Source organism: Jaculus jaculus, chromosome 1 (genome assembly GCF_020740685.1).
Source record: "Jaculus jaculus isolate mJacJac1 chromosome 1, mJacJac1.mat.Y.cur, whole genome shotgun sequence".
NCBI lineage: Eukaryota > Metazoa > Chordata > Mammalia > Rodentia > Dipodidae > Jaculus > Jaculus jaculus.
In genome coordinates, this window is record NC_059102.1 from 258,564,548 (window position 1) to 258,585,009 (window position 20,462).

Below are 20,462 nucleotides of genomic sequence, written 5' to 3' on the forward strand. Positions count from 1 at the left end.
CCTCAAAAAATATAAAGTACCTTGGAATAAACTTAACTAAGGAAGTGAAGGAGCTCTACAATGAGAACTTTAAAACACTCAAGCGAGAAATTGCAGAAGGCACAATGATATGGAAAGATATCTTGTGTTCTTGGATTGGAAGAATCAATATTGCAAAAATGTCAATCTTACCAAAAGCAATCTACATACTAAATGCAATTCCCATTAAAATTCCAATGACATTCTTCAAAGCAATAGAAAAAGTTCCTAAATTTCATTAGGAAGCACAAAAAGCCTCAAATAGCCAAAATGATTTTGAGCAACAACAATAAGGCTGGTGATATCACCATACCTAATTTTAAGCTATATTACAAAGCCATAGTAACAAAACAGCATGGTACTGGCACAAAGACTGACATGTAGATTAATGGAACAGAATAGAGGACCCAGATGTTAATCTAGGCAGCTATAGCCATCTGATTTTTGACAAAAATGCCAAAAATATTCATTGGAGAAAAGACAGCCTCTTCAACAAATAGCGCTGGGGAAACTGGATATCTATATGTAGAAAGATGAAAATAGATCCTTGTCTTTCTCCATGCACACAAATCAAATCCAAGTGGATCAGAGACCTTAATATCAGACCTGAAACTCTGAAATTTCTAGAGGAAAAGGTAGGGGGAACCCTTCAACATATTGGCATAGGTAATGACTTTCTGAATATAACCCCAATTGCTCAGAAAATAAAACCACTAATCAACTACTGGGATCTCATGAAATTACAAAGCTTTTGTACAGAAAAGGACACTGTGAATAGAGCAAAGAGACAACCTACAGAATAGGAGAAAATTTTTGCCAGTTACACATCTGACAGAGGATTAATATCCAGAATATACAAAGAACTCAAAAACAGAACAATAATAAATCAAACAACCCAAACAAAAATGGGCTTAGGAACTAAATAGAGAGTTCTTATTGGAAGAAATACAAATGGCATATAAACATCTAAAAAAGTGTTCTGCATCCTTAGTCATCAGGGAAATGCAAATTAAAACTACCTTGAGATTCCATCTCTCTCCCATCAGAATAGCTACCATCAAGAAAACAAATGACAATAAATGTTGGCAAGGATGTGATAAAAGGGGAACCCTTCTACACTGTTGGTGGGAATGTAATCTGGTACAGCCATTGTGGAAATCAGTGTGGAGGTTCTTGAGTCCTCTAAAAATAGATTTGCCATGTGATCCAGCTATAACACTCATAAGCATTTATCCTAATGACTCTTCTCACTACCTTAGAAACACTTGCACAACCATGTCTATTGCTGCTCTGTTCACAATAGCTAGGAAATGGAACCAGCCTAGATGTCCATCCACAGATGAATGGATAATAAAGATGTGGTATATCTACACAATGGAGTTCCATTCAGCAGTAAAGAAAAATGAAATTATGAAATTTGCAGGGAAATGGATGGATCTGGAAAGGATTATACTAAGAGAGGTAACTCAGGCCCAGAAAGCCAAATGTCACATGTTCTCTCTCTCTCTCTCTTTTGACAAACCAATTTATTTTATTTTTTAAATTAGTTTTCTATTCAGCAAATACAGGCAGTTTGGTGCCATTATTAGGCTCATCTGTGACCTACCCCCTCCCCATTGTCCCCTCCTTGTTGAGGTAAATGGGTCGTGCATTGTGGAGTTAGCCCACAGTTATTGGTACAATAAATGTCTCTGCATATCATGACCCAACATGTGGCTCTGACATTCTTTCCACCCCCACATGTTCTCTCTTATATGTGGATCCTAGCTACAAATGTATAGACTTATGTGTGATCTGGAATCAAAAATCAGTAGCAGAGGTCCATAAGCTAGAAAAAGTCTATAAAGGAGGGAGGAGAGGGAAGGTCTTAAGAGGATGGTATGGTATATATGTAAGTAGAAGAACAGATTACAAGGAGGGGAAAGGCCTAAGCAAGGTCAGGGGGAGAGATTGTATAAAAGAAGGGCAGGGGGAGGGTCAATCAAAATTCAAGGTATTCTAAATTATATATATACATTATTTTGTATATATATATATATATATATATATATATATATATATATGAAAATATACTTTCTTAAATAATTGCACATCCAGAAGCCATAGATTGTTACTAGAAAATTTTCAGTGCCTGTGATGAGATACCTTCCAGTGAGTCATTGGCCAGGGATGTCCCTGAGGCCTCCAGACCATTACAGGCTATTGCCAAGGCTCTTGGTTTCCTACGAGTAACATATGGTAAGACCCTATTGCTGAAGACGTCACGTGCCTGAGTGGCAAAATCACTGAGAAATCAAGCTAGTATTGAGCAGAAAACCTTCTCCCTGTAGCTCAGCCAACTGGAAGCTGGAAAAAGCTGCCCTGTATGCAGTCTTATGGGAGACAGAAGTCATCAGTGGTGAAAACAGTAGACACTGGAAACCTCAAGTCTGGCCAGACAGGCCAAATGACTGAACGAGTGCAATAGTGGCATTTCTGCTCTGGGGGAAACCAACTGCTCTCTAATTGGACTGAAGACCCACTCTATGGGAGGGAATACGTGCCTGGTACTGAAAACCTAATCAAAAGCCTATGGCAGGGGAGGTCATGAGCCTTAGGGGTATAAAGCCTGCTCTTGTCTAAATAAATGCATATATTACTCTCACCAAATTGCCTTGAAAGCACTACACTTAATGTTCATACTCATTTATTAATACTACTCTCACTTCTGGTTAAAGAAGCTTCTCTTTTCAGATGGAGATGACCATTTGAATGACCCAAAAGATAACATAGTGCTGAGAAGAAGGTACAGAGGAGTGTCCAGTACTGAAACTCTCACACCCTCCAAGGGTCAGGGTCCATTGCAGAAGAGGTGGCAGAAAGAATAAAAGAGCCAAAGGAAGGGTGACACCCCTTACATACAACTTTCCAGACAGAATTTGGCCTCAATATCCAAGACCTCACAATGCCTAGCAATATCCACACAAGACCCTCATACGAGGAGAAAAAGATGATGACATCAAATTAAAAGGGAGACTAATGGAGAGAGGGTAGGGGTATCATGGAGAGCAGAGCTTTGAAGGCGAAAGTGGGAGGGGGAGGGGAATACCATGGTTTGTTGTCTGTAGGTATAGAAATTGTCAATAAAAAATATATACATAGAAAAAAATATTCAGGGCTGGAGAGATGGCTTCGTGGTTAAGCGCTTGCCTGTGAAGCCTAAGGACCCCAGTTCAAGGCATGGTTCCCCAGGACCCACATTAGTCAGATGCACAAGGGGGCGCTTGCGTCTGGAATTTGTTTGTAGTGGCTGGAGGCCATGGCGCGCCCAATCTCTGTCTCTCTCTATCTGCCTCTTTCTCCGTCTGTTGCTCTCAAATAAATAAACAAACAAAAAAATTTAAAATAAAAGAAAAAATACTCAAATGGAAAAAAAAAAAGATTTAAAAGAAGAAGAGAGAAAAGAAAAACAATCCTCCCCCAAGGCACTAATGGTGCCAGGGACTGCTTACTTTTTCTCCTGCTCTCATCACTACCAAGAAGCCTGTGATAGCTATCCCACTATGTTTTTTTTTTTTTAAAACATTTATTTATTTGAGAGAGAGAGAGAGAAAGAGAGGGAGAGAGAGAGTGGGTACGCTAGGACCTCCAGCCACTGCAAAGGAACTCCAGATGCGTGTGCCACCTTGTGCATCTGGTTAACTTGGGTCCTGGGGAATCAAACCTGGGCCTTTTGGCTTTGCAGGCAAACACCTTAACCGCTACGCCATCCCTCCAGCCTGTATCCCACTATTTTCCAATGTAGCATGTCTGCTAACCTCCTTATAAGACAATATTAACTACTTTTGTTTGTGTGTTCTTTTATATTTAAAAAGTTTTATGCTTAGGGTTGGAGAGATTCCCCAGCAGTTAAGGCACTTGTCGGGAAAGCCCAGCAATCCAAGTTTCATTCCCATCGCCCATGTGAAGTCAGATACATCAAGTGGTGCTTGCATCTGGGGGTTGTTTGCAGCAGCTGGAGGCCCTGGTATTTTCTCTCTCTGCCAGGCATGATGGCACATGCCTTTAATCCCAGCACTTGAGAGGCCGAGATAGGAGGACAGTTGTGAGTTCTAGGCCAGCCTGAGAGTAAGTACATAGTAAATTCTTGGTCAGCCTGGTGAGCCCCTACCTCGAGGGGGAAAAAAAAAATTAATTTAACCTTTCTTGTCTCCTTTGCAAACCATCTCTGAGCATCAACTAGCTGAACAAACTATTCCTTCTTGTAAATTGTACTGTTAGATCTTTCCTGAGTCATCTTCTTAGCCGGGACATCCATTCTCGGAGGTCATGTTTTTGGTGGCTCATGTGGAGATAGAAGTTGTCTCCCACAAGGTGTTTACACAGTGAAAATAAGCTGCTTGTCGGAGAACATCTGAGGCACGGGTGGGTGCTGCTGACCTGCCCCCGTGCTCAGAGTCCAGGGGAGAGAATCAAGTGGATTGTTGTTATTAATTAACTTTGATTAAGTTGTTTTGCAGACAGTTTTGGCAAATATTCAGTTAGTGAGAAACATCATGTGAGGCCCAGCCTGTAAGAAGAGACAGCTTGCTCTATAAACAGGATGGCACAATGACCCAGGGACCTGACAGGGGAAATGAAAGCTGCATGTGGAGAGAGAGGTGAATGACGTGTCAGCTGATGTGACTGAGGCAGGACAGAAAAAGGAGAATTATGGTGACATGGAAGAAGGGCACGGGATTAGGAGAAAACTCTGTTCCCAGAATCTGATCTGTTTTTGTTCTGCCAGAAAAGACAGGAAACTTCATGTCATCGGTAAGTCAAGTGGTCAGTACAAGTGGCCCACAAAAACAACCTATGCTTTTCTAAAGACTTCCTGTCAAAAATAAGAAATATGGGGTTGGAGAGATGGCTTAGTGGTTAAGACACTTTCTCTGTGAAGCCTTAGGGCCCCTGTTTGACTCTCCACGTCTCACGTAAGCCAGATGCACAAGGTGACACAAGAGTACAAGTCTGCACGTGTGCCCAAGGCGGCATGCGCGTCGGGGAGTTTGAGTGCAGTGGCTGGCGGTCCTGGTGCACCAGTTCTCGCCCTCCTCCCTCCCTCTCTCATCAAAATAAATAAATTAATTAATGGTGCTGGGCTGGAGATATGGCTCAGTGGTTAAGGTGCTTGCCTGAAAAGCCTAACTATCCAAGTGTGATTCCCCAGTACCCACATGAAGCCTTATGCACAAAGTGGTGCATGCATCTGGAGTTCGTTTGCAGTGGCTAGAGGCCCTGGCACGCCGATTCTCTCTTTCTCTCCCCTCCCCCTCTCTTTCTGCTTGCAAGTAAATACATAAAAATTTAAAAAAATAGTGCTTGCTTACTATGGGACAAAATGACACTTAGGTTTCTAGTACTTCCCTCTCTTGGACCTAAAAATAACCCTCATAAATACACTTTACAATTACAAATATTGAGAAAATTCTTTAACTTTTTTTTTTCTTTCAAGTTAGGGTCTTACTCTAGCCCAGACTGACCTAAAATTCACAATGTAGTCTCAGGCTGGCCTTGAACTCACAGAGATCTTCCTTCCTCTGCCTCCTGATTATTGGTATTAAAGCTGTGCATCACCAGGAAGGACTAATTCTCTAACTTTTAACCTTGTTACAAATCACACACTTTAGACAGTTTTTGGGGGGGGTTGGTTTCTGGTTTCTTTACATCCTTTAGAAAGGAACTTAGAAGTCACAAGATATATTTGCATATACATTGTAAGCGCACATACGTGTGACGTGCTCTTGGAACGAGCATTTGTCTTTTCAGGTGCACTTTTCTCTTCCAAAACGTTTCTTTCTATATTTTAAATAATCCAGCTTTTATTCACACTTGGCTCACCTTGAATTTCGTCATCCAAGTCATGAGACCCAATTTTGCTTGGGTGTTCTCTGAGAGGGGAAACTCTGCAGGCTGCTGTGAGAGGGACAGGGTGGAGTGGAATCTCCAGCCCAGTCTCCAGTGACATGACCACAGACTCTAGAGGTGACTTTAGAGGACGCTCTTACCACCCTTTCTCTATTTCCTTGGCCTACTCTTCTCAAAGAACTTTATGGGCACCATGGGCTTTGGTGTCCGTTTGCTCAAAAGTGATCTCTGTCTCTGACATCTTCTTTGATGGCCCACACTAGAGTCCCCTGTGGTTGGGAGTCAGTCCCACTAGAGTAGGTCGTTAGTAGCCAGGGGAGGGAAGCCATCCGTGAGCACCACAGGTCGTCCTTCCAAGGAACCAGCTCAGTCAAGTTCTTTGTGCTCTCTGAGGAATGAGCCCCTGGGAACAATAGGTCCAGCCAACCTGACTCCTTTCCTGAGCACTAGACCACACTTCCCTCAGGCCCTTCTTCCACTGGGCAAGTTGTTATGCTTTAAGGCCAAGTGCCATTCTTTCTCTCTTTTTGGCTCTCTTTAGTGAAGTAAGGTATGTATTTTCCCATATATCTGACTATATCTCTATCTATCATTGTCTCTGCCTCAGCTTCCCACCTGCTTTTGTTCTTAACGCCCAGTCCCCATTGGCTTGCAAGCTCATACTTGGCTCCTCTGCCCCTGCTAATCCACAGCTGTACATATGCTGTTGCTTCTGGGCTGGCATTGGTGCAACCCGTTAATGACTCTCCTGGCTCCTTGCCCCTCTCCCTGTCCCTAAAACTCCTTCTCCCTATTCTCAGAAAGGTGTGGTCTCAGTCATTTAATTTCTTTGTTTCATTTTCTTTTTTAAATTTTTTATGAGGGAGAGAAAGAATTGGCACACCAGGGCCTCTAGCCACTGCATTCAAACTCCAGATGTGTGTACTACCTTGTGCATATTGAGTTACCTTGTACGTCTGGTTTATGTGGGACCTGGAGAATTGAACATGGGTCCTTAGGTTCACAGGCAAGTGCCTTGATTGCTAAGCCATCTCTCCAGCCCTCAGTCATCTAATTTCTAACCCTAGACAAATAGTCCCTTTTCAGCTCCCCTCCTTTCCCTGCCTTACTACCACTCCTCACAGTGCTCTCCAGAACCACCTTCCAAGGAAACTAGCTGCCCATACATGCTCGTATCAGGTAAAATCAAAGAGAAAACATGTAATAAAGAAATTCCAAATAGCCTATGAGTATGAGGTAACAGTTTTGAAGATGGCAGGTAGAACCCTTTTGTGCCGCCTCAGGGGTTCTCTAGCAGTTCAAGACAATCTGTTACATCTCTGGCTCAGTGAAAGTCTGCTATATCCATTGACTCTTTTCAGTATGTTTTGGGAAACTAAATTTGAAAATATTAAAGTTCCTGTAGGGGCATATACCTTGAATAAGCATGACTTCTGGCCAAGCCTACAAGATGGCTCAAGCTTATTGCGTAACTAGTATTCAGCACCCCTTATGTAGATGAGATCATCACATGGAGCACACCTGCATGGGAACTTCCTTATAAGCACCCTGTGACTGGATAAAGAGCTCAGCTCTGCTCAGCTCAGCCTTGCTCTGCCTTGCATTGCAACTGGTGTTTGCAAATCTCTACTCCACATGCCTTCTTCCAGCTGGGCTCACCTCCTTCATGAATCCCCTTGGAGCTGTCCCCTTCTGACAGTTCCCCACAGAATTCAGTGTGAAGGATAAAAGAGACAGCAGGAGGCACTGAGAAGTGGTGCCTAGAAGAACAAATAAAACCCTCTAGAGTACTCAGAGAGGATATTGATAAAGGCTTGAGGTGCAGGGCAAGTACTCCAGCCATGCGAAGGTCATTGCAAGAACATGGTGATCAAATCAAATGGAAAACTTGAGAAAGATGGATAATGGAGTTTTCATATTCATCACTTCTTTGAGGTTCCTTCTCTGGGGTTGGCATGGGGTCAGAGACACATGTGAATCCCCTTCATGGCGGGCAATGATTGACATGTGGCATGAGTAGACAGGCAATGACCAGAGGTCAGAATAAGGTGGGATTCCTTCCAGTGGGTAGACTGCACAGGAGTGAGAGGGTATGTTGACATTGAATTTGAACTCCAAGGACCAGCATGATATAAACATGTGGAATTGTAAAGTAGAGGTAGTCCAGGGATACAACTGCATGAACTAAAATAAACAGTTTTGTGCCCCATACAGTGAAATAAATATATTAATTTTATAGACTAATAAATGAAAACAAGGGCAAATATATTTTAACATGTAAACTTTTTAATTGAAAAACTGTAAATGTTGCAGAAAAGGAAAAAAATGAAGTCACAAGATGACCAGTAATTCCATAATCTTAAGACACTATACTTTAACCAATGATCCTGTCCATATATTTATCATCAGGAATATTAGTGCTAAGCTGATCAAACAGTTATTAACGGATCTGTTTAGCATCAAAGTCAGAAAACAAGTGAGGCACTTCTTTCTCCCTCTTTGAGAAAAATTATTCCAGGATAGATAATCTCATCCGGTCTATCTGTAGTCTTAAAAGTTCAATGTCCAGAGACAATTTAAATATATCCAGAGCCATTTTCACATCTTTTGGGTTTGGAAGACACTGCAAGAGTCTGCTGCCTTTGTTCACATCCTCACAGTCTTCAGGGAACTCCTGGAAAGATATTTAGGGTAGCATGAATCAGTGTCTGTTACCATCCAGAAACAGAATAGTGTGGAACATAGTCCAGTCAGGTCTACGGGACCTACTCTCTAAGAAGCTCAGTGTTTCCTGTGTTCATGTGAGAATAGGAAAATGTGCTAGCCCAGTTCACCTTCAAAGGCCTCAAAGAACAAACAAACAAAAAACCCACCAAAATAGTTCTTAGAATGACTTCAGAAATGAATCCTGACAAATCAGATGTCACCATTACTGTCTTAGATAGTTTTGTGGAAGATCACCATTTTTTTTGAGGACTCAATAGCACAAAACTTCTTATATGGCCACTTACCCACTCACATTTGGGTACCTTTGGGTACCAGGTTCTATTCTCTGAGCAAGTGATACTTTGAAGACCTGCCACTGCAAAGCCAGAGTCACAATGGATGGTAATCTTTTCTGATTCGACATACTGATCCTTATCCTCCGACAGCTTTCCATTCTGTATCTCTGGTTTCAGACACAGAGCTGTAACGGAAACATGCTTTTAGGCAATCTATATCTAAGGAAAAAGACATAATCATCTAGGATAATAAGAATGAGTGATACTTATATGTGGCTTATTGTTCTAGTTTTTATTTCCTCTCAACGAAAATAAAAATTCACATTTTTATTGAGTATGATGGACTTTGCATACAATGTGACTACTTTATCTCACAATAGCCCTGTGAAGTGAGTATTATTATTTTCCCATTTTATGTAGGAGAAAATTTAGATAAGAAAAGGTAAGAATTTTTCTCATGTTTAAGTAATATGATAGGGTATTTTTTAGAGTATGTGACCCAAGATTCTCTACTGGCACAGTAACTTTCACTGCAGAGTTCTGCAAGTCTTTACATATAGTTCTGTTGTTTCCCCAATACTGTGTACAGTAGAGACAATGTGCCAAAAATCATGAAATACTATTAATATAGTAATATTGTTGTTATATGCCTGTAAAAATTGGATTCAATTTTGACTATTCCTGCTCGGACCGTTGGTTTGCACCTAGTTCTTTTAATACACATCACCTATGCCATGGCAAGTGGTGCTTTGGAGAAAACCATGATGAAAACAATTCTGCCATCAATAATGTTTGGAATTAAGAAAGCTGATATCAGTTCTAGTACAAGTTTCATTGAAGATTTTGTACAGCTCCCTAGGCCCACTAATGGAAAGATTTTCATAGGCTGGAGAGATGGCTTAGCGGTTAAGTGCTTGCCTGTGAAGCCTAAGGACCCAGGTTCGAGGCTCGATTCCCCAGGACCCATGTTAGCCAGATGCACAAAGGGCACAAGCATCTGAAGTTCGTTTGCAGTGGCTGAAGGCCCTGGCACATCTATTCTCTCTCTCTCTCTATTTGCCTCTTTCTCTCTGTCACTCTCAAATAAATAAAATAAAAATAAACAAATTAAAAAAAGAATTAAAAAAAAATATTTTCATCTAGAATATATCTGGACATGTCTATATGTCTACATATCTATATATTTAATCTATCTCTATCAATCTGAAACAAAACAGGAGCTGCCCCCAGAAAGCTGCTGTTAATGTTTGTGGCTGGGAGAGAAGTGGAGGGAGGTAATGTTTGTGTAAGTTCTTCCTGGGTTTTGTACGGAGTATCATCTGCATAAATTAATTATTTAAAATTAACCAAATCAAATTAACTGTTTTCCTACTGCCTATGGCAGGTCTACATCCTCTGATAACAATCTCATCCACTTGGCCATGTGTGGGAAGAAGGCAGAGTTACCTTTACACTGCGGGGCTGCGGCTGACCACTGGGAAGAGTCGCAGGATAATTTTGCTTGCCCAACCAGTTGGTATCCTTCATCACATTCATATGTAACCTCAATCTTGAAAAACCATGAAGTCATTTGAGAACGCCCATGAGCAATGTCAGGAGGAGAACTGCAACCTTGATGAGATACAAAAAGGAGATGGTGAGCCAGGAATAGTGATACATGCTTTTGATCCCAGTACTCAGGGGAAGGGGAAGTAGGTGGATCATCATGAGTTTGAGGCCAGCCTGGAACTACAGAATGAATTCCAGGTCAGTCTGGACTAGAGTGAGACCCTACCTACCTACAAACAAACAAACAAACAAACAAACAACAACAACAAAAAAAAAACCCAAGAAATCCCCTAAAACAAAAACAAACAAACAAACAAAAAAGGCAAGAATGAGATGGTGAGTTTGTAGAGTGTCCAACAGCTCTGCCCAAAGTTTGCATGGCTTGGTGGCTTCATTCTGTCCTTCTATCTTCTCTGCCCATAACTAAGGGTATTTGACCAAATTTATGTTCTTATTGCTCTCTTCCTGGAACTTAATGATGCATTGCAAGGTTTTAGAAAAACAAGAACAAAGCAAACTCTAAAATAATTGATGAGAAGAAATAATTATGATCAGGGCAGAAATTAATAAAATAAGAATAAAAATACAAAGAATTAATTCAACAAAGCAAACTACCCTATGATCCAGCTATATTCCTCTTGAATATGTACCTAAAGGACTTTACCATAAAGATATTTGTACATTCATGTTCACTGATGTATTTTCACAATAGTAAGGAAATGGAACTAGCCTAGATGTCCATCAAAAGATGAATGGAGGGGCTAGAGAGATGGCTTAGTGGTTAAGGTACTTGCCTGCAAAGCCAAAAGACCAAGGTTTGACTCCCTAGGACCCACGTAAGCCAGATGCACAAGGAGGCACATGCATCTGGAGTTCATTTGCAGTGGCTGAAAGCCCTGGTGCACTCATTTTCTCTCTCTCTCTCTCAAAAAAAAAAAAAAAAAAAGGGTCAATGGAGCAACTGGTGAGATGGCCCAGCAGTTAAAGGACTTACTTGCAAAGTTTGACAGCCTAGGTTTGATTCCCCAGTACCAACATAAAGCCAAATCTACAACATTGCGCATGCATCTGGAGTTCATCTGTAGTGGTAAGAGACCCTGGTGCACCCGTTCTCTCTGTCTCTCCTTGCAAATAAATAATAAAAACTATTTTTCAACAAGATGAAAGGGGAAAATGTATATAAACACAATGGAATTTGATTCAGGCATATAAAAACATGAAATCAAGGGCTGGAGAGACAACTTAGCAGTTAAGGTGCTTGTCTGTGAAGCCAAAGGCCCCAGGTTCAATTCCCCAGTACCTACGTAAGCCAGATGCACAAGGTGGTGCATGCATCTGGAGTTTTAAGTGGCTAGAGGCCTTGGCACACACATTAAAAAAAAAAACAACATGATACCACGATATTTGCAAAATAACAGATGGAACTGGAAATCATTGTTTAGCAAAATAAAAGAGACTTAGAAAAACAAATATCACACTTTCTCTTATATGTAGAGCCTAGATTAAAAATAATATGAGTGGGGTTGGAGAGATGGTTCAGTGGTTAAAGCATTTGCTTGCAAAGCCTAACAACCTGGGTTCAACTCCTCAGTACCCACAGAAAGCCAGATACACAAACTAGCACATTCATCTGGATTCATTTACAGTGGCTATAGGCCCTGGTGCACCTATTCTCTTTCTCTCTCCTTGCAAATAAATAACTAACTAACATGTATTTAAAATTGTGTGTGTGTGTGTGTGTGTGTGTGTGTGTGTGTGTGTGTGTGTGTTGAAACTAGAAAGGGGATCATGGGAGGAAAAGAGGAGATTTAAAGGATGTGGGACACAGGGAAGATAATGAAATACATGAGACATGAAAGCATGAGCAGGGCCTATCTGTGGAAACGAAAGGTGCTGCATGGGTGTGGGTGGAGAAGGGCTGGAATGTATGAAAATGCACAATGAAACCCATTATGTTGTGTGATGACCTAATAAATAAAATTTAAAAGTGTCATAAAAGATACATAAATTTTTATTTACTTTTTGTCAGTTTCTCTGTTTCTTTATTGACTCTGATTTAAATATATATATATATATGTATATATATATATATATATAATTTATTAGAGAAAGAGACAGAGAGAGAGAGAGAGAGAGAGAATGGGTGCACCAGGACCTCCAGCCACCACAAATGAACTCCAGATACAGATACCACCTAGTGTATCTCGCTTACATGGGCCCTGAGGACTCAAACCTGGGTCCTTAGGCTTCCAAGACAAGCACCTTAAGCAGTAGGCCAGTACTCCAGCCCCAACTGACACTGATTGTTAAAAAAAAATATCTTTTTTAAAAAAAGATTTCTTAAGGAAGAAATTCACTGTGTGGTGCATGCTGCACTTGAATTGTTCATTTTCCTTTATTGGCCTCCTGCTAAATCTTGCTTTATTTTTTTATTTTATAAAGCTATTTAATTAATTTATTTGAGAGAAAAGAGAGAGAGAGAGAGAAAATGGGCATGCCAGGGCCTCTAGCCACTGCAAACGAACTCCAGACACATGCACCACCTTGTGTATCTGGCTTTATGTAGGTACTAGGGGACTGAACCTGCGTCCTTTGGCTTTGTAGACAAGTGACTTAGCCACTAAACCATCTTTGCAGCTCCAAATCTTCTTTTAATAATATCAACATCATTGATATGAAGAAACTCCCCAAATAACACTTGTACAAAGTTCTTACTGTGATCACATGATGGGGTTTCAGGATACCATGTACCATCTGACTTGCATGTAGCTTTAAATTCTTGTTTCTCTAAACATGTATATATTAGTTCATCTTGATAGAAATAAGCGCAGTTACTCTCAGGATGAGCTACCCTATGGTGAAGGATTCTCATGTTTTTTAGCTCTGGTCGTGGACAACATGTCTCTAAAAAGCAAAAGTGAAGCCAATGGTAAGTAAAATGACCATGAGGAAGATCTCATTTCTTGTCTGAAAGCCCTCACCACTGGAGAAAAGCTGAACAGTAGATCCAAAACAGTCTGTTCTCCCTATGAAATTGCTAGAGAATTCTAGTCTAGTCATTTTCCTCCAACTAAGCATTTACATTAGAAGGCTCTAACAAAGAAGTTGTAAAAAAAAAAAAAAGTCCTGTATGAAAATCTAAATTTTCAAAATTATTCAAGAACAATGATATATAACTTAATGCTTCAATGAAGTGACATCATGATTAAACTCTACTAGCTACACTTCTCCAGTTACAAAGAACAAGAAAGTTCCCAACAGTGGATGCCCAGCTAGCGTAAAGAAATAAATTTAAGGTAGTGCATAGGGACAGATTTTTTTGATACAAAATTTTATCAAAATAGTTTTTCAAATTCTTTCATTTTTAAAGTAATAAGAGCTGCTTTAAGGAATATAAGTATTCTTAGGATACTTAAGATAAAACTTTATATTGTCTATTGTTACACTCCATATAAGGAGTTTAACTGTCACTATATTCAAGTCTTCAAGGCATATTCAAATGTTTCCTGTGTGCATTCTTTTTAAAAATTATTTATTTATTTACATGTGTGTGTGTGTGTGTGTGTGTGTGTGTGTGTGCAAACAAATGCAGCTTTATGTGGGTGGCTGAGGAATAGAACCCCAGCTTGCAGGCTTTGCAAGCAGGCTCCTTTAACTTCTGAGCCACCTCCCCAGCCTCCCAAGTGCTCATTCATTATGAAAATAATAAAAAATACCCAGAATTCATCCTTTTAAAATCATAATCGTAATGTTTATATAATACTTTATAGTTTAGAGAAAATTGTGGGCCACAAGTCTAAATTTCATATTTAATCATCTACCTGTTGTAATGCAAACATGTGCCATTCACTTCTACTTTTATTTCTTTTGCTTTTGCCTTTTGGTGGTGCTGGGGAATGAACCAGTATTTCTATTTTTGAATGATTAAAATATTATTTATTAAATGATGAAATCAATAAAAATATTGAGAAAAATAAATATATCTGAAAATGGGCTTTTAATATTTAAAAGCAGTGCTTTTGTTATGTAAATAGTGACAATAAACTATGCTCAGCATATTTTTAATTCTTTTGTTGACTTTTCATCCTATTGTCCCCAAATGAGTATGAATGACTATAATTAGACTTTGCTAAGGTTTTCCTTTTGTTCTTTGTGTACAGATTCTGATCTGTAACATAATTCCATGTAGACTGCTATTTTCACCTCAAAATGACAAGGCTCTGTTAAGTGGATAGAAGAAGGCAATTTCTTCCTTTCTTGGAAAACAGCACCCACAACTTTGAACCCCTCCCTTTTTCCCAGAAGTAGGTAAGAGTTGACTCTCCTACCCAGTGAAATGAAAAACAATCAAGAAAGACACCAAACAGAGGGCCTTGCTTTCTGTCCTGCTAAGGTAGAAAACGCTGGGTCAGGAGTTAGTACTTGTCTGCTAGAGGCCTGTGAGTGAACCCATGGGGCCAGCCTGCTGTCTCAAAGCTCAAAGCCAGAGACACAGGTCAACTTTCAGCTGGCTGTATTTATGACTGTCTTGGGGACTGTTCTTTTGATAGCACTGCAAATTTTCCCACTGGGAAGGGAAAGGCTGTGAAGTGTGACTCTGACACCAGTTGAGCCTCTAGATAATTCTGAAGTGAATATTTAAGCCTGTACAGGGTTCCACTTCTGGGTCTACTTATCTGAACTAATCTCAACTTCTCAGCACCTCAAATTACATCTCTATGGAGATATATGGACATATATCCATCTATCTATATATGGATATAGGCATGCTAATATATATATATATGTATGTGTGTATGTGTGTATGTGTGTGTGTGTGTATATATATATATATATATATATATATATATATATATATATATATATATATATATGGCTTTGATTGAAGTAGTATGTCCAAAATTTATCATGAGGAATTAAAATTATATTCATTGCCAGGTGTGGTGCCACATGCCTTTAATCAAAGCACTTAGGAAGCAGAGGTAGGAGATCACTGTGAGTCTGAGGCCAGCCTGGAACTACAAAGGGAGTTCCAGGTCGGCCTGGAACTAGAGGACACCCTGTCTCAAAAATTTATCTATTCCCCTGCCCCCACCAAAATACATTCATTTGAGGTGCAGAATACAGGGCTGGAGAGACGGCTTAGCAGTTAAGGTGCTTGCCTGTAAAGCCAAAGGACCCATGTCCAATTCCCCAGGACCCATGTAAGCCAGATGCACACGTTGGCTCATGCATCTGGAATTTGTTTGCAGTGGCTAGAGGCCCTGGCCCACTCATTCTCTCTTTCCCTCTTTCTCTCACTCAAATAAATAAAAAAAAATCTTTAAAAATATTTTAAGGTGCAAAATACAATCACCTATTAGTTAATGCACGAAAGTGTTTTGTAAACCCAAACTCACCCTTACATCCTTTGAATGGGCTCCATCTGAAGTCCTTTTGACAAGTCACAATCATGGGCTCATTTGTGGCAGGGTGATAGCCAGCGCGACAATTGTATTTTAACACACTTCCAACCGGATATACAACCTCTTCTTTTAGTAAGTGAGTTCTCCAGTAAGCATGTGGAATGTCAGGTAAGTCAGTGCATCCAGCTGCTCATTAAATTAGACCAAGATAAAAAGAATGGCACTGTTATTGGGACCCCCCCCCCCCAGCACTCATGGAACAGGCCCTCTCAAAAGGTATTTGCCTAACTGGGCCAAGCACCAGAGAGGTTCCTACCAAGAGCACAGCCAAAAGATTTCTGTGTTTTGTGCCAATGGTATATCATATTAATTCTCCTCATTATACTTCAGAAATTTTCAGTTCAGAATGAAAGCTCTAGGCTTGCTAAGTGAACCTTACAGGAAAACTTGTTGACAAAGAAAACTAACTTCCTGTGTTATGTGACAGGGAAACTGAACAGGAGCAGTTTCCCTCCTCTACCCGGCACCAGGAACTTTTATCAGTAAAGGGCTTGGCCTGAGCAAAGAAAGCTGTAAGCATTTTAATTTTTTTCCATAAAGTATCAGTAAGATATTTTAATGAGGAAAGAAACAAAACAAAAACATCTTAGTCTTACATTTCTATTCAAAGATACTCCAAAACTAGTTTTTCCCTGTTCATCCCTTCCAACCATAATCTTATGACCATGTAATAAAGGCCAGTTTAAACATTTTTTTTTCGAGGTAGGGTCTTACTCTGGCTCAGGATGACCTGGAATTCACTATGGAGTTTCAGGGTGGCCTCGAACTCATGGTGATCCTCCTACCTCTGCCTCCCAAGTGCTGGGATTAAAGGTGTGCGCCACCACGCCCAGCTTTAAACATTTTTCTTTTAAAGCTTAAGCCTTCTGTCAGGCTAGGAAAAAGGTGCTGAATACATACACTTTCCTTGTGTCAAACAAACTAGTTAGTATTCAGTACAGTGTAACTACACAGAATATATACAATACATGTATGTTCACAAAGCAAACATTAGGCTCAGCACAGATTTGAAAAACATGATATTCACATTGATTACAGTAACTCTAAAATGATTGTAACATTGAAACGGCACTTAGTTCACAAAAGTCACAAAAATATATATGTGTATGTGCAGTTACCAAGAATTACAGTTTCTGTAAAATACTAATAGCCATATACTGGTATATAAAATGTGAAGTTCTGACATTCTATACATTTTTTAGGAAATCAAGATAAAATCCAAAACAATTTCAAACTTGGTCACTAGATTTTTACGCAAATGTCTTTAACCACTGAGAAATCCCTCTATTCCTGTGTATTGTCTTTTCAATTATGTACATAATGATATTTTCAGATGTTCATTTTTCCCTTATGGATTCATACTACTGGCTCATGTCACTTGTTTACAGCCTGAGGAATTTCTTCTACTATTTCTTGTAAGGATTATCTTTTAGTCATAATAAAATACCATTTCATACCTATCTGAATGGCTATAATAAAATAAAAACCAGACATCCTCACTAACATTTGTGGAAGTATTTGAACTCATCTACTGAAATTTGTAACAGCCACTGTGGAAAATAGTTTCAATAGTTCCTCCAAAGTTTAAGCATAGAGTTGCCATGTGAACCATCTTCCTGGGTGTCTATTCAAGAGAAAGGAAGACACATGGCCACACAAAAGGTTTTTACATGAACGTTCAGGGTAAATATTCATAGCGGCCAACGTTAGTGAGGATGTCTGGTTTTTATTTTATTATAGCCATTCAGATAGGTATGAAATGGTATTTTATTATGACTAAAAGATAATCCTTACAAGAAATAGTAAACAAGTGACATGAGCCAGATTTTCCAGTCCCCACAAGATATACAAAGTGGCCCATGACCCTAGAGTTCATTTGCAGTAGCAAGAGATCCTAGTAACCCCATTCTCTCTCTTTTGCTCTCTCTCTCTCTCTCTTTCTGCTTGCGAATAAACAATACATAAAAAACGTGTTGCAGATAGTAAAAAAAAAAAAAAAAAAATACAATATGTAGTCATCCTTTGGTATCCATGGGGATTGGTTCAAGAGCCCTTACAGATACCAAAATCCATATTTTGGTATGCTCAAGTCCCTATAAAATGGTGCCGTCCAGGTTCCACATAAGCCAGATACATATGGTGGCACATGCATATGGAGTTTGTTTGCAGTGGCTAGATGCCCTGGCGCACCCATTCTCACTCTCTCTCTCCCTCTGTGTCTCTAATAAATAAATAAAATAAATAAATCTTTTAAAAAAACTAGCTGGGCGCGGTGGGGCACACCTTTAATCCCAGCACTCGGAAGGCAGAGGTAGGAGGATAACATTGAGTTTGAGGCTACCCTGAGACTACATAGTGAATTCCAAGTCATCCTGGACTAGAGCGTGAGACTCTACCTCAAAAAAGCAAAAAAATAAAAAATAAAATAAAATAAAATAAAATAAAAAGAAAAACAGAAAAAAAAAGAAATCGGCAGGGAGAGAGAGAGAAAGAGAAAGAGAGAGAAAAAATAGGCACGAACTCCAGATGCATGCGCCCCCTTATGCATGTGGCTTACGTGGCCCCTGGGGAATCGAACCTGGATCCTTTGGCTTCTCAGGCAAGCGCCTTAACCGCTCAGCCATCTCTCCAGCCCTCAGGGTCATATCTCATACATGGAATAATGAAGACCTGACCCTGGCCTGTGTGAATGCAGGTTCCAGGCAGGTTTTCCTCACACCCCACTGGAAAGCTGACAAGGACAGCGGCCCAGGCAAGGCGGTGGCTTCTCCCGCAACTGGATTAGAGGCATTTCTCTGTTGGCAGACGCCGGGGTTGGAGGGGCAGGAAGGCCAAGAGAAAGATGCCAGGGAAGCAATTCTTTTCTCACAGAGACAAGTCTGCATTCGGATTCTTTTCTTTTTTTCTCCTTTGCACACCCAACGCAGCAGCAAATTGGTTTGCAGAAGACTGGCGCTCTGGCCCCGGCATCCAGACGCCTTGGATCGTGCATGTATTAGGGTAATATTGCACACTTTATCAGCACCAGCAGGACTGGGGACTCCCACAGGGACACTGCTCTGCTGTCGGACGTATAAGGCCATTTAATCTCCCTTATTAGATTTGGTGCTGCCTCCCTCAGCCCCAGCACCTCTCACAGACCAATAAAGAGAATTTCTTCAGATTCAAACAAAATAAAATAAAATAAAATAAAATAAAATAAAATAAAATAAAATAAAATGGTGCCGTGTTTCCATAAAAGCAATGCAATCCTCCCACATACTTTAGGCATCCCTTCCCTACTTATGTGCCTAATACAATGTCAATCTTTGTAAACAATTGTTATAAAGTATTGTTTAAAGAATAATGACAGGAGAAAGAGTCTTTACCTGTTCAGTACAGATACATTATCTTTCAAATATTTTCAAATATAGAAAATTGATGGAGCATATTTCATATACTGACCAGTATAATGCCTAACCCTAAAGAAGGAATAGTCAGGAAGGGAATTTTTATCAGGTTATATATAACTGGGTAGATCCAAACCTATAGATGTGATCCAGGTGGTATCTCAAAAAAGAAATTTATTCTCCAGGTCTATGTCCCTTCCAAGAGGTAGCAAATAGGGAAAGAATTTCAAGAGTACATGTTCTTTTTTTTTTTTTTTTTGATGTCAGGTTTAACTCAATGCAGACAAAAGTTGAGACCTTTTTATTCAGAAGGTTATGAAAAGTTTATTGATGAATTCCAGTCCTGTGCACTTCCTTTGGTCTAACGTGGACAGGTTTACATGCACTCTTATCTGCCTGTTGCCCTCCTGAATAACAGCAGGCTTTTCAAAAGCTAAGGAAGTTATTCTTATCAGTACCAGCTCCAGGAAACCTGAAGCAAGGGTGGCACTGGGTGTTCTCACCCAAGAGTTAAGGGGCATCATCAGATTTGTGGCTTACTTTTCTAAGCAGCTGGGTCCTGCGGCATACAGAAGGCCAGGGTGCTTACACGCTGCAGCAGCTACAGCTGTGTCAGTAGATGAGGTAAGTACACTTACTCTGGAACATTCTTTAGAAGTCCTAACTCTCTACCAGGTTTAAAGCATCCTTGAAAACTGGGTGTGGTGGTGCACACCTTTAATCCCAGCACTTGGGAGGTAGAGGTAGGAGGAGCTCCATGAGTTCAAGGCCAGCCTGAGACTACATCGTGAATTACAGGTCAGTCTGGGCTAGAGTGGAACTGTACCTTGAAAAAAAAAAAAAAAAAAGCATCCTTGAACACCTGGTATACGCATGTGTGGGGTCCTAACTCCAAACCAGGTTTAAAGTATCCTTGCAAAGAAGGACTAAATGCTAACTGGGGGATGACTATCCAAACATCAAGCTCTCTGAGTCACCAGAAACTTCCCTGTGTTAAACCCAGCAAGTTTACTCTCATCCTCACGAAAGGGATAAATTATCTCACTCTTATGGAAAGGGTATAGACTAGGTTTACTTCTGCAGGCCTGATTTAAAAGATAAACCTGTAACAACGTGGACATAGAGTGGTTTATAGATGGAGCAGTTATGTA

At 40.1% G+C, this 20,462-nt stretch overlaps 1 protein-coding gene across 3 annotated transcripts in view; it reads right to left on the reverse strand.

Annotated features, from left to right (window-relative positions):
• Positions 1–8,205: 8,205 nt before the first annotated feature.
• Positions 8,206–20,462, reverse strand: part of C4bpa (complement component 4 binding protein alpha) — a 39,728-nt gene continuing 27,471 nt past the window's right edge. For 2 of the 3 annotated variants that reach the window (XM_045135626.1, XM_045135619.1), the window contains exons 8-12: positions 15,857–16,048; positions 13,173–13,361; positions 10,356–10,520; positions 8,919–9,094; positions 8,206–8,581 (exon numbers count right to left, since the gene is read on the reverse strand). In XM_045135626.1, coding sequence (XP_044991561.1) covers positions 8,417–8,581; positions 8,919–9,094; positions 10,356–10,520; positions 13,173–13,361; positions 15,857–16,048 — 887 coding nt within the window. In that variant the 3' untranslated portion in view covers positions 8,206–8,416. The remainder of the gene's footprint in view (positions 8,582–8,918; positions 9,095–10,355; positions 10,521–13,172; positions 13,362–15,856; positions 16,049–20,462) is intronic. The other variant, XM_004663451.2, reaches the window with a different exon arrangement.